Below are 14,891 nucleotides of genomic sequence, written 5' to 3'. Positions count from 1 at the left end.
TGTTGAATTGTTGTTTAAAAAAATGTGTCGTTTACTATATAATCTTTTCGAAAAATATATGGTTGTATTAAATATTTTATGTTAAATATGAGGTTAATACCATTGAATAATAAGTAAGTTTTTGGATTTGTCATATAGATAGCTCAAAGTTATCTAAAAGATGTTTTTTCATTTAAGTTTTGTTTGTCTTTCCCTCATGCGACATGTTTATTTTTTTAAATGTGTGACTATTGACTTGATGATGATATCACCTAACAAAAAGATATGAAAATATTTGTAGAAAGAATAACTACAAACATATTTCATTTTTGCGTTAATTGTACCTTTAAATAAATTGAATTTTTGTTACGAAACACAATCCAAATGGGACTTTAATTACACGCATGGTGGACCTTAAAAGGGTACAAATGACCCAAAAATGTGTCATTATATTTACTACGTGTATTGTATTTACGTACGGCATGTATTTAGGGCGTGTTATAATCTTTAGTGTTTTAAAAAATATATACATTTTTTATAAATTTAATAATTTGCAAATTAAATGAGAATTAATATCTCATAATACAAAACAAAATAGTTATATAAAAAATAATCAATTTCATATAATAAATGTAATCACATTCAATAATTTTATTATATAAAAATAATCATGTATACAAAAATCGTTATAACCTCATAAATATAATAAATAATCAATCGAACATTAGAAGAAATAAATAAATAAAGAGTTAGCAATTTACAAAATTACTTTACGTACGCATATCTTTCACGAATCCATGTAAATGTTCTTCTGTCAAAAGCCTCATCTACCCACTACTGAATCCTTTTTCACAATAAAAAATTCCTTACGGGCCAAGTAGTTTTCTATATATATATATATATAGCCCTCGCTTACATATAATACCCAAGTCATTTACAAATCTTATAGAAATTTCATACTATCTTTGCATCATGCGATCGACAATGGTGTGTTTGCTGTTTCCGGTTGGAATCCTACTAGTTTTTCTCTCCTTGTGTTTGTCAACAACATCAGCCGCAATAGTGGAGACTTCATTTCATGTACCGACATCCTTCCTTCCTTCCTTGTATATTTTACTTCCATTGTCGTGTTAATTTCTTACACCAGAAAGAAAACATGAGTTGGTGATCAGTGGAAATATAATTGCCATTTCATTGATTGATCTAACCCTATTGCATGCTCTAGCTAATAGTTGTTTAGATAAAGATAGATATATCTAACACATGTATTTCATTGTCGGCTTGTTGGTCTATTATTAAATGATGTACAAAATTGACATGTTGTAATTTTCTTGAAACTCACATGGTTTTTTTTTTTTTAAATAACTTTATTGGTGTAGGTAAAAAATCTGACGACGAGTCGATTATGTCAAAATCATGTAATCGTGGCAGTAAATGGAAGCCTTCCAGGGCCAACTCTAAGGGTACAGGAGGGTGACACTCTTATTGTTCATGTCTTCAATGAATCTCCATACAACCTTACTATCCACTGGTAACTAGTAACATTTATTTTCATGGAATGTTTTGAATGCAAAAATGATATAGTCGATTGAGTGAAAACATGCAACTCAAACGTACGTAATGGCTGTAATGCAGGCATGGGGTGTTCCAAATGCGAAGTCAATGGGCGGATGGGCCTGAATTCATCACACAATGCCCGATTAGACCAGGAAATAGCTATACCTACAGGTTCAATCTCACCGGACAAGTGGGCACTTTATGGTGGCATGCACATACTCAATGGCTCCGGGCAACCGTTTATGGTGCTCTGGTCATCCGCCCACGAGACGGACAAAAATACCCTTTTGTTAAACCTTATCGTGAAGAGACAATCCTTTTGGGTATGTGAATGTCTTGTTTCTTTCCTTCGTTTGTAGGAGTATGTTCGTCTTAACTCTGTAATTAATATATAATAAAACATTTCAGGAGAATGGTGGAATGCTAACGTTATCGATGTTGAGAACGCTGCACTAGCTACCGGAGTGGCACCTAACAACTCTGATGCTTACACCATCAACGGGTGGCCCGGTGATTTGTATCCTTCTTGCCCGTCAAACAGTAAGTAGCCGACCACCTGATATTCTTACAAATTTCTAGTTTCTTCATCATCTTCTGAAGGTTTCTTGTTTTTGTTCGAATCAGAAACATACACACTTCAAGTTGTCCCAGGCAAAACATATCTCTTGAGACTAATCAACGCTGCTCTCAATGGTCAACTCTTCTTCAAGATAGCGAACCACAACTTGACAGTGGTTGGGGCAGATGCAGCCTACACAAACCCTTTCCAAACAGATGTTGTCGTCATGGGTCCAGGTCAAACCACCGATGTCCTATTGACTGCAAACCAATCACCGGGATTATATTACATGGCGGCGCGTCCATACCTTAGCGCAATCGCAGTGACGATCAATAACAGCACCACCACCGCGATCTTAGCTTACGAAAACGCCACACAAACAACACCAGTTCTTCCAGTCCTACCTGCTTTGAACGACACACCAACAGCTTTTAGATTTGAAAGCAACATGACTGCACTTGTCACTAGCCCTTTCTGGTCACCGGTTCCACAAACAGTCGACGAGAGCATGTATGTAACCATGGGACTCGGGATATCGGAGTGTGGAAACAACCAAACATGTGGAGGGATATTCGGGCAAAGAATGTCTGCAAGCATGAACAATCATTCATTTGTTCTACCATCAACGATCTCTATGTTGGAAGCTTTTTATAGAAACGTTAGTGGGATTTACACGACTGATTTCCCAGATCAACCACCGGTTGTATTCGATTACACCAACACTACCCTTAGCTTCAATCAGCCTCTTATGACGACACCAAAGTTGACAAGTGTGAAGCAGCTCAAGTTTAATTCGACTGTTCAACTCGTGTTTCAGAACACAGCCTTGGTGGGTATTGAAAATCACCCCATGCATTTGCATGGAATGAACTTCTACATCTTGGCTCAAGGATTTGGCAACTATGATCCCATAAATGACCCACGAAAGTTTAATTTGGTTAACCCACAAGAACGGAACACGATTGGGGTTCCCACCGGTGGTTGGGCTGCCATCAGATTCCGTGCAAATAATCCAGGTGATCACCTCATCTCATGACTCATCTCCTCACAATTTCATTTATTAATTATAAAATGTTGACCTTTTTATGTATTTTCATTTTATTGACTGTTTCCTTACGTTATCTAGCATAATCTAATCCAACACATGTTTTGGTGGAAATGATCTGGATTACAGAAAATATTTTATCTTAAAAAAAAAAACGAATATGCTATGTTTGACTTATGCTTTATTGAAGCGACCATGCATGATTAGCTTATTTTCATCTAAATAAGCTGAATTTGCATACTTTAATAGAATTATATATCGAAAACTTTTCACATTATTGACTTTTTTATTTGTTTTTTTTTTTCAGGTGCTTGGTTTATTCACTGTCATTTGGATGTACACATGCCATGGGGACTAGGAACCGCTTTTTTGGTGGAAAACGGAGGAACACCGGAATCCACGTTGCCACCACCACCTGCCGACTTCCCTCGGTGCTAAAAACGGACGGCGAAGAATATCGGACGTAATTAAACTGTGCATAAAGATGGATTTGCTTACATTTGTATGTAAGTACATGAGGATTCGATATTTGTTTTTTATCATTAATAAACCTGTAAGCCTATGACCGATTCTTTTTGTAGGCATGATGTGTAATGTTTTTTTTTTATATATGTATTGATTTGTTGTCATATTAAATTTTTGTATAAAATTCAAATCGCGTGTTGGATATGCGTTGAAAAGTTCCAATGGAATCAAATGATCTTTTTTCTTCTTTCTTTTGGTAAATATTCTATTCAGTCTTAAATAAATTGTAGCATGTCGGAGTCATTTTCTTAATGTCAAGATTGATACTTTTTTTAAACCAAACAAATATTATAAATGACTATTAACAAACTAGTGGAACCCACCTACAAAATTCAATAGCTAACATAAGGACTTTTAAACCAATCCATCCAACAAATATTCAACTTATAAGCCGCTAGAAATCTAACAATAACAATAATAATAAGACAAAATTGCAAAAATGGTCCCTGTGGTATGCAAAATTTTGGGGTTTTAGTCCAAACCACGAGTTTTTTGGATCCATGGTCCTTTTGGAGTGGTTTGTATGTGGTTTTGGTCCCTGGACTTAACTCCCGTTAAGTAGGATCTGTTAAGCCCCCTCATGTGCCTCACACGTGAGGGTAAATTCGTCATTTCATATATAAGGGACCATTTTTGCATAAACTGTTTTTTTTTTTTTTGGATTAATGGATTTAAAATCTTTAGAGGGTTTCAAGAATGGATTGGAATTGGCTATCGATGGATGGTGGCCTATGAATTCATCATCATCGGTCCTCTTCCAATTTCCCTCTTTCATTTCGCCCCTCTGGAAGTTCTTGATTTGAGCAGTAATGATTTTAATGGAGCTTTCCCTGATAGCATTAACCTGCTTGCACTTTAAGAACTAGACTTCTTTGGTAATGGCTTTCATGGTTCTATTCCCGCTGGTATATTTGTTAATCCACTGGACTTCATGTCCTTAAATTACATGTGAATTCGTTAAATGGATGTTTCATCAAACCAGCTTTCCGGGAATCTACCGGACTTCTTCCATAATTTTCCAAACTTGACTCATTTCTCAGCTCAATCGAATCGTTTCTCCGGTGGCATACATTCACACTCTCAAATTCACCGGTTATCTCTTTTCTTAATTTAAGAAACAATTCATTCAATGGTCCGATTGAATTTAACTGTTCCATGATGATGAACCTCACCTCACTTGATCTTGGCACGAAGAACTTTTCCGGTTCCATTCCTGACGACCTTTCGTCTTTCCGAAATTTAAGAGCTATAAATCTCGCCAGAAACAGATTCCATGGTGAAATCCCTAAAACTTTCAAGAATTTTCGATCACTTTCTTACCTTTCCCTCTCGAATTGCAGTTTCAGTAACCTCTGAAACACTCTGAAAATCCTTCAACACTGTCCAAACTTAACCGTTTTGGTTCTAACCATGAACTTTCGTGGTGAACAGTTGCCGGCCGATGATGATAAATTAAGTTTCAGAGCATTCAAAGCTCTCGTAATTGCAAACTGTGGACTTTCCAGCAGCATACCCATGTGGCTAAAAGATTCAACATAATTACAGTTATAAGATTTGTCGTGGAATAATTTGATAGGTTCGATTCCATCTTATTTAGGTGATTTCAATTCTCCTTTTTACTTGGATCCATCCAATAACTCGTTGTCGTGAGTGATACCAAAGAACCTCACGCACTTACCTTGCCTCAGTTTCCAGGAAATATCACTGGAAGAGGGTTCACCGGATTTCTCGTTTTTCCGGCGAACCAACATCAGTAACAGAGCAGTCGCGTTGCAGTATAATCAGATTTTGAGCTTCCCGCCTCTTCTTGATCTCAGTAACAACCACCTCATCGGCTCCATCTGGCCCGAATTTGGGAACTTGAAAAGCAAAGGCGTAATTGCAGATATGGCAATCGGAATCAGAATCGGGACATTATTCATTCTTCTACTCATGTTCTTGATCGTCCTTCGCACACCAACCAGACAAGAAGTCGATCCAGAAAAAGATGATGAAACCGATAGCAACAAAGAAGAACATGAATCAAAACTAGTAGTTCTTTTCCATAAATCAAACGAAAACAACACAGATCCTTCCCTCAACGATCTTTTGAAATCATCCAACAGTTTCAAGAATGGATTGGAATCCGTACGTGTGAGGTACATGAGGGGTAAATGTCAATTAAGCCAAAAAAAAGTTTATGCAAAAATGGTCCCTTACATATGAAATGACGAATTTACCCTTACGTGTAAGGCACATGAGGGGGCTTAACATATCCTACTTAACGGGAGTTAAGTCTAAGGACCAAAACCACATATAAACCACTCTAAAAGGACCATGGATCAAAAAAACTCGTGGTTTGGACTAAAACCCCAAAATTTTGCATACCACAGGGACCATTTTTGCAATTTTGTCTAATAATAATAATAATAATAATATTAAATAATTAAATTAAATTAAATTAAATTGCAACTATATCATCAAAAATGAAATCTCTCCTCATCTTGCCTCTTTGTATACTTTTTTTTTCTAAGTTGTGTTTCTCTTTGCTTAATAGATTTAATATATAAAAAAACTCAAAGGTTCAAACTATATATATATATATATATATATATATATATATATATATATATATATATATATATATATATTGTTTCTTTTACTACACTACAAGAAATGGGGCATTAGTAGCGACGCCTTTAGCTGCGACGCATGACATTAGCGGCAACATGTAATTGATGCGTTACATGTCGCCGGTAATGGCCACCTTAATAGCGATCCGCTCAAACGAGTCATATTCGTTCGATTTGTTTTCAATGCAAGGGTTGTTACGGAAAGAAAAAAGGCATTGATTTTTTCCTCGAAGGTGTCGCCGCTAATACCAATCACCGCTAAAGGCCTTTAAAGATACCCCCCCCCCCCCCCGCTTTAGCTTCCTTTCCTGTTTATCATGCCTTCTCTTACCTATGAAACCTCCCAGTCGGCGACCAAGCGACTCCGACCATCTGACTCCCCCAACCGCCGGTTCCTTCCACAAGACCGCCATCATCGCCTACCAAACCTCCATTACCAGCGACCTAGCTGCAATTTCAAAATTTTGATGTTTGAAGGTCGAATTTCTCCCCATTTTTATACTATTCTTTTGATTTGATGGTAATTTGGATGATAAATCTGTATAATTTTAAGATTTTGTTTGGTTGAGTGATTATATCTGTATTTTAAGGTATGCAAGTGCTTATGCATTTTTAGGGATTATATATGTTTTTTCATATTTATGCAACATTTTGTATATGCTTTTCAGATTTATGTTTATGCTCAATGTGCTGTATTGGCTTGAAAATGAAATTAGGCATGAAATTGAAATTATATATATATATATATATATATATATATATATATATATATATATATGTTTGATTTTGTATTTAGATATATACATTTGTATGAAATTGAAATTGGATGTCTAAAATGGTAGGTGTTATTTGGTATGGTTGTATGAAATTGGATGTATTGCTTAATTGTTTGAAATTGGAATTTGAATTTGATGTATTGTATGCTTAATTGTATTAAATTAGAACATGAAAGCTATATTGTATGAAATTGGAATATGAAAGTTGTATTGCTTATTATGTCTATATTTTCTTGTAAATATGGCTTCAAAGTCTTAATTTTGTTAGTGATTTAATTGTATGAAATTGGAATATGAAAGTAATATTGCTTATTATGTCTTTATTTTCATGTTAATATGGTTTCAATATGCTTAATTTTGTTAGTGATTTAATGTTGGTCATTACAACTTTAGCTTCATTAGGTTAATAATAGCAACATATTTTTAGTAATTTTAAATTAATTATAAATCAAAGTTAAACTAATTTTAAAAAAATCAATAAAAATAATAAATTAATTGTAAAATCAAGTTGAATTAGTATTAAAATCAAGTTAAGACAAATATTAAAATAAAAAAAATTAGTTTAAAAAATTAAAATAATAATAAAAAAAATATTAAATTAATTAGAAAATAAAATTAAGTTAACTTTAATCAAATTAAATTAATTATAAAAACAAAATAAATTAACTATAAAATCATATTAATATTAATATTAAAATTAAATTAAATTAATTATAAAATCAAATTAAAGTTGTAACAGCCCGGAATTTCAGGTATTGCTTTAAAACTATTTTGGGGGCATTTTAGGAAGGGACTCGGCGAGTTGGAGCCAGACTCGCCGAGTAGGACCGCAGACTTGGTCGCGGGTTCGCGACTGGACTCGACGAGTCCAGATATGGACTCGGCGAGTCGACGCTGTTCAGCAGAAACCCTAGCCGTTTGGTTTTGGATCGTATATAACGCCTCTTAGGCCGTCATTGTCCGTCTTTTGGCCGATTGAGAAGAACCCTAATCGTTGTGGACGTCTAGAGCAGGAGAGAAAGCTATTGAAACTTGGAGGAATTTGTTAGGCAAGAAGAAGAAGAGTTTGGCCAAAGGAGTATCAAGGAGGATCGAGTCCTGAGGTTTGGGGACACAGAGAGTGCGTTTTCAGGTAATACTTGGACCATTTCTGTTATTTTGATGTGTATAAGAATCTAGGGTTTATGAAACCCATTTAGTGATTAGATGGGTTATTATGTTATTACCCAGACGTTTATACCCCAGTAATAAGATGTTTAGAAGTCCAGAAAGTCCCATGATTGTATATCTCGGGACCATACGTATTTCAGGAAGCAGTTGCTCGTCTGCATGGCATGGACTCGCCGAGTCCAATGATCAGACTCGGCGAGTAGCTTGAAGATTTACTGGGACTCGCCGAGTTGTTCTTCAGACTCGGCGAGTAGCTTGAAGATTCACTGGGACTCGCCGAGTTGTTCTTCAGACTCGGCGAGTGGAGTCGGGGTGGCCCCGCGATTCTTCCACGTGGATCTCGTCGAGTCAAGGGGGATACTCGATGAGTAGATAAGGAATCCCAGAGAGTTGGAGGACGTCTAGACTCGCCGAGTCGCCATGGTACTCGCCGAGTCCGGTCGAGCTGACCGTTGACCGTTGACCAGAGTTGACCTAAGTCTGACTTCTTAGGGATAGTCACACTTAGAAGATATATGTGTTAATGAGATATGTGATGTTATAGGAAGGTTGTAGCTCGTCGGATTGTGCACGAGTGATTTCAGGATTTGCTAGCTTTCAGCATTCACGAGGTGAGTCTTCTCACTATACTGTACCCGGAAGGGTTTGACTGTGTGACCGGAAGGTCAGATACGATATGTGATATGTATGCTATATGTGGTAAGATATTTGTTATATGTGCTATGTATGTTATGTGGGCCGGAAGGCAATATGTTATGGGCCGGAAGGCGATTATGTTATGGGCCGGAAGGCGTAGTGTTGATGACCGAAAGGTCAGGGCCTGGAAAGGCGTATGTGTGTAAGTTGTATATTGGGGAACTCACTAAGCATTTATGCTTACAGATGTTATGTATGTGTTTCAGGTACTAGCGAGGACCGTGGGAAGGCGCCGGCGTGATCGATACACACTGAAGAATGCTTTTATGATCTTGGGATTTTGAATATTTGTAATTGACAGAATACTTAAACTATTTATGCCTTGTTTTGAATGGAAATAATTATATTTTTAAAAATGAAAAATTTGTTTGAAAATTTGCGTTGTTACAATTGGTATCAGAGCCTTGGTTTGAGGGATTCGGGTGCACCTTCGGGAGTAACTGAACTCAAACCGAGGATTTGAGGAAACTTTTAAAATAAAGGCATAAACTTTGTAAATGGTTTTGTGATAAGCAAGAAAGAAGCAGTGTGTACGATCAGTCAGCGCCCGAACGGTAAAGATCCCCAAAATACCTTACACTATTATATGATATGAATTGTTATGCATGCTAGAAGACTAGGTATTCATGATAGGACTAGAGTGGCCTGATTTGTGATACCGTAGTCTAGGGAAGTTTGCCTATATGAGATGCTTTGCTAGTATGCGGGTAGATAGTGCATGTCAGAAGTAGAGTACTCACTATCCGGAGTTTGGGGAGGAGGACTTGGGATGAACGCTGATGCGGTGTGGTCGGTAGTATTGGGCCCGTACTACCGAGGACACCGGGTCAGGGGGAGGCCCAAGTAAGAATCCCTGGAGATCGGAGACTGAGTAGGGTTGCGTTATCGAGTGCGATTACACTCGCTGGAGTCTCTGATAGTTTTATGTTGTATTTCAGAGACATCATGGTTAGACCACGCCACGGAGCGAGTTCGAGCGGTGTGAGTGACGAGGAGATTCGTCAAATGATTCACGAGGAGGTAGCGGCGGCGATCCGGGCTGAGATCCCGGAGATGTTTGGGTCTATTAAGACCACCCTGATGGAGACGTTCGATGAGCGGTACGCCGCATTGACTGAGGCTGCAACCGCTGCAGCTACCGCAGCTGTGGCCGCTGCTAGGCCACAGGGGGGTGACTCGTTACTGTTCCGAGAGTTCAGCAACACGAAGCCACCAGAGTTCGATGGGACGCAGGATCCGATTGCTGCGATGAGGTGGATCGCAGATATAGAGGGGTGCTTCTACACTTGTTCATGCCCGGAGCACCTGAGGGTACGGTTCACTTTGAACCAGCTCCGTCTGGGAGCGAAGGACTGGTGGAAGTTCGTGACGGCGAACTTCACTTTGGCAGAAACTACGGCAGTGACATGGGAGGGGTTCACTACCATGTTCAGGGATGAGTACGTTCCCCCGGTGGAGCGGGAACGATTGGTTCAGGAGTTCTTAACCCTCAAGCAGGGTACTGACTCGGTGGCGGCGATCACGCGGAAGTTTCATGAGAGGGCGATGTTTTGCCCCGAGCTGGTGGCCACAGAGCAGGCTCGGATGAGCCGGTACTTGGGTGTTCTGAGGAGGGAGATTCGGGAGTTTGTGTCAAACTCCACTTACCATACTTTTACTGAGCTTCAGGCGAATGCCAGGAAGCGTGAGATCGAGTTGGAGACTCAGGCCAGGGAGGAGGCCGAGTCTCAGCAGGCAGACCGGCGGCCGGCTCAGTCTCAGCCGGCAGCCAAGCGGATTAAGTCCGCCGATTCGAGGACGGGAGGTTCGAAGAGCCGCACTTGCGGAAAGTGCGGCAAGGGTCACGATGGGGCGTGTCGAGCCGGTGCTTGCTACAAGTGCGGCAAGGAGGGGCACATTGCTAGGGAGTGCCCCAAGGGGTTTATGGTTTGCTTTCATTGCAACCAGACCGGCCATCGGAAGGCCGAGTGCCCTCAGCTTCGTCAGGGATTTGCACCTACTGCCAGGACTACTGAGACTCGACCAGTGAAGGTCGAGGCCCCGAGGGCTCGTGGGAGAGCCTTTCAGCTGACTGCGGAGGAGGTCCGCGCTGCGCCCGATGTCGTGGCAGGTATGTTGTAATTCATGTATTTATTTTAATTTCGAGATGTTATGCTTATGTTATTGTATGCGTAGGTACTTTCCTTGTGAACTCTGTGCCTGCCTTAGTGTTATTTGAATCGGGTGCGAGTAGGTCCTTTGTGTCCTTAGCCTTTAGTCAGTATATCAGCGTTAGTCGTGAGTCGTTGAGTCGACCTTTGAGAGTTTCTATAGCTGACGAGAAAGTGATTTGTGCCACTGAGGTTCTTCGGGGATGTGTGCTAGAGATTTTCGGGGTGGAGTTCCCGATTGACCTGATTCCTATTGCGATGGGTGATGTCTGTGTCATCGTGGGCATGGACTGGTTGAGCCGATTCGGCGCTGTCATCGACTGTGAGCGTCAGTTGGTGACTATACGAGACCATAGTGGGGGAGTTCTTTCGGTGTACGGCGAGGGTACCCGTTCGGGATCAGCTTTTTGTTCGGCCGCTAGGGCAAGGCAGTGTCTACAGCAGGGCTGTAAGGGTTTTGTGGCGTATGTGATGGATACGCGGGAGGTTTCCGAGAGACCGAAATCAGTTGAGGAGGTTCCTGTGGTGCGCGAGTTTTCAGATGTTTTCCCCGAGGAGTTGCCGGGAGTACCTCCTGTGAGGCAAGTAGAGTTTGGTATCGATCTAGTTCCGGGGGCCGCGCCTATTGCTAAAGTGCCTTATCGTCTTGCACCTCCAGAGATGCAAGAGTTGTCTTCGCAGCTCCAGGAGTTGCTGGGGAAGGGATTCATTCGGCCGAGCAGCTCGCCATGGGGAGCACCTATTCTGTTCGTCAAGAAGAAGGATGGTTCACACCGGATGTGCATTGATTACCGGGAGTTGAACAAGTTGACGGTCAAGAACCGTTACCCGTTACCGAGGATCGATGATTTATTCGATCAGTTGCAGGGAGCGTCTTGGTTTTCCAAGATCGATCTGAGGTCAGGGTACCATCAGGTGAGAGTACGGGATGGGGATGTCCAGAAGACAGCGTTTAGGACGCGATATGGGCATTATGAGTTCGTGGTGATGCCTTTCGGGCTCACCAATGCCCCGGCGGTGTTCATGGATCTCATGAATAGGGTATGCAGACCGATGTTGGATCGGTCAGTGATTGTATTTATCGACGACATTCTGGTGTATTCTAGATCTAGAGAGCAGCATGAGGAGCATTTGAGGGAGGTCCTCGAGGTATTGAGGTCGGAGAAGCTTTATGCAAAGTTCTCCAAATGTGACTTCTGGCTGCGGGAGGTCCAATTTCTAGCACATGTTGTCAATCAGAAAGGGATATTGGTCGATCCGGCCAAGGTTGAGGCGGTGATGAGTTGGGAGGTGCCGAAGTCACCTTCTGAGATCAGGAGCTTCCTTGGGTTGGCAGGGTATTATCGGAGATTCATTAAGGATTTCTCCAAGATCGCAATGCCGCTTACCAGATTGACCCGGAAGGGTGTTACATTCTCATGGGGACCCGAGCAACAGACTTCCTTCGAGACACTACGCCAGAGACTGTGCGAAGCCCCGGTATTAGCCCTCCCGGAAGGAATGGAAGATTTTGTTGTATATTGCGACGCATCGATTTCGGGACTGGGTGCAGTGTTGATGCAGAGGGGCCATGTGATAGCTTATGCATCGAGGCAATTAAAGCCTCACGAGGCGAGATATCCCACGCATGACTTGGAGTTGGGGGCAGTAGTGTTCGCTCTCAAGATTTGGCGTCACTACCTGTATGGGGTTCGTTGTACTATATACACGGACCATAAGAGTTTGAAGTATTTGATGGATCAACCCAACCTAAATATGCGTCAGAGGAGATGGTTGGACGTGGTTAAGGATTATGACGGTGAGATCCTATACCACCCAGGCAAGGCTAATGTGGTAGCCGATGCATTGAGTCGTAGAGCGGAGAGCACTCCATTGCGAGATGTATGTCTGAGACTGATGGTGATGACTCCGTTATTGGATGCTATTCGTGGGGCGCAGGCCGAGGTTGTGAGATCCGAGATGCAGAAGAAAGAGCGGGTCGTTGGGTTAATTTCAGGGTTCGTTAAGGATGGACGAGGACTTCTGACGTTTCAAGGTCGGATTGGTACCATTCGTGGGCGGTACGCGTACTACCTTGATGGAAGAGGCTCATAGATCGAAATTCTCGATCCATCCCGGTGCTACAAAGATGTATTTGGATTTGAGGAAAGAGTATTGGTGGCCCTGTATGAAGAGGGACGTGGCATGGTTCGTTGAGAGGTGCTTAACCTGCCGTAGGGTTAAGGCCGAGCACCAGAGACCGCATGGCAAGTTACAGCCATTGGAGATTCCCGAGTGGAAGTGGGAACAGATCACTATGGATTTCATCACCAAATTGCCGAGGACTGTCAGGGGAGTTGATGCAATTTGGGTGATTGTGGATAGGTTGACGAAGAGTGCACACTTCCTTGCCATCAGTGAGAGTTCTTCAGCGGAGAAGTTGGCGGAGATATATGTGAGAGAGGTGGTATCTCGGCATGGGGTACCGATCTCGATTGTTTCAGACCGTGATGTGCGTTTCACTTCCAGGTTCTGGAAGAAATTTCATGAGGAGCTGGGTACCAAATTGCATTTTAGTACCGCATACCATCCCCAGACAGACGGTCAGAGCGAGCGGACGATTCAGACATTGGAAGACATGCTTAGAGCGTGTGTGTTAGACTTCGGGGGTAGCTGGGATGCGCATTTACCCTTGGCTGAGTTTTCCTACAACAACAGCCATCATTCGAGCATTGGTATGCCACCTTTTGAGTTGTTGTATGGTAGGAGGTGTCGGACTCCCATTTGCTGGGGAGAGGTGGGACAGAGAGTGATGGGCAGTACAGAGATCGTACTCCAGACGACAGAGTAGATTCAGCAGGTTAGGCAGATGTTATTGACCGCCCAGAGCCGACAGAAGAGTTATGCGGACAGACGCCGGTCCGAGCTTGAATTCCAGGTTGGCGACTTCGTTCTCCTGAAGGTTTCTCCTTGGAAAGGAGTGATCCGGTTCAGAAAGAGGGGCAAGTTGGGACCCCGGTTCATAGGTCCATTTCAGGTAATTGCAAGAGTAGGTCGGGTAGCTTATCGGCTAGAGTTGCCAGCAGAGTTGGGACAGATTCACAATACCTTTCACGTATCACAGTTGAGGAAGTGTATAGCCGATGAATCGGCAGTGGTTCCGTTAGAGGATATTCAGGTGAATGCGAGTCTGAATTATGCCGAGAGACCAGTAGCTATCAGGGATCGGAAGATCAAGGTTCTGCGAAACAAGGAGGTACCTCTGGTGTTGGTTCAGTGGCAACACCGGAAGGGATCGGAGATGACTTGGGAGCCGGAACGTGAGATGCGGGAGCAACATCCGGAGTTATTCGCAGAGTGAGACTTCGAGGGCGAAGTCTAGTTCTAGTGGGGGAGAGTTGTAACAGCCCGGAATTTCAGGTATTGCTTTAAAACTATTTTGGGGGCATTTTAGGAAGGGACTCGGCGAGTTGGAGCCAGACTCGCCGAGTAGGACCGCAGACTTGGTCGCGGGTTTGCGACTGGACTCGACGAGTCCAGATATGGACTCGGCGAGTCGACGCTGTTCAGCAGAAACCCTAGCCGTTTGGTTTTGGATCGTATATAACGCCTCTTAGGCCGTCATTGTCCGTCTTTTGGCCGATTGAGAAGAACCCTAATCGTTGTGGACGTCTAGAGCAGGAGAGAAAGCTATTGAAACTTGGAGGAATTTGTTAGGCAAGAAGAAGAAGAGTTTGGCCAAAGGAGTATCAAGGAGGATCGAGTCCTGAGGTTTGGGGACACAGAGAGTGCGTTTTCAGGTAATACTCGGACCATTTCTGTTATTTTGATGTGTATAAGAAT

At 42.0% G+C, this 14,891-nt stretch overlaps 1 protein-coding gene and 1 pseudogene across 1 annotated transcript; both read left to right on the top strand.

Annotated features, from left to right (window-relative positions):
- Positions 1-913: 913 nt before the first annotated feature.
- LOC145072742 (laccase-7-like) lies at positions 914-3,852 on the top strand. Its single transcript, XM_079019207.1, has 6 exons — positions 914-1,059; positions 1,359-1,510; positions 1,615-1,859; positions 1,945-2,076; positions 2,161-3,111; positions 3,448-3,852. The coding sequence occupies exons 1-6, from the start codon at positions 952-954 to the stop codon at positions 3,576-3,578; spliced, it is 1,719 nt and encodes a 572-aa protein (XP_078875333.1). The 5' UTR covers positions 914-951; the 3' UTR covers positions 3,579-3,852.
- A 774-nt stretch (positions 3,853-4,626) lies between these two features.
- Positions 4,627-5,870, top strand: LOC145075551 (phytosulfokine receptor 1-like; annotated as a pseudogene).
- Positions 5,871-14,891: the final 9,021 nt, after the last annotated feature.

The sequence above is a fragment of the Lactuca serriola genome, chromosome 9 (assembly GCF_051521515.1).
Source record: "Lactuca serriola cultivar US96UC23 chromosome 9, Lser_US96UC23_V15, whole genome shotgun sequence".
Classification (NCBI taxonomy): Eukaryota; Viridiplantae; Streptophyta; class Magnoliopsida; order Asterales; family Asteraceae; genus Lactuca; species Lactuca serriola.
The sequence above is the reverse complement of the archived record's forward strand: the minus strand, read 5'-3'. Positions and strand labels throughout refer to the sequence as shown.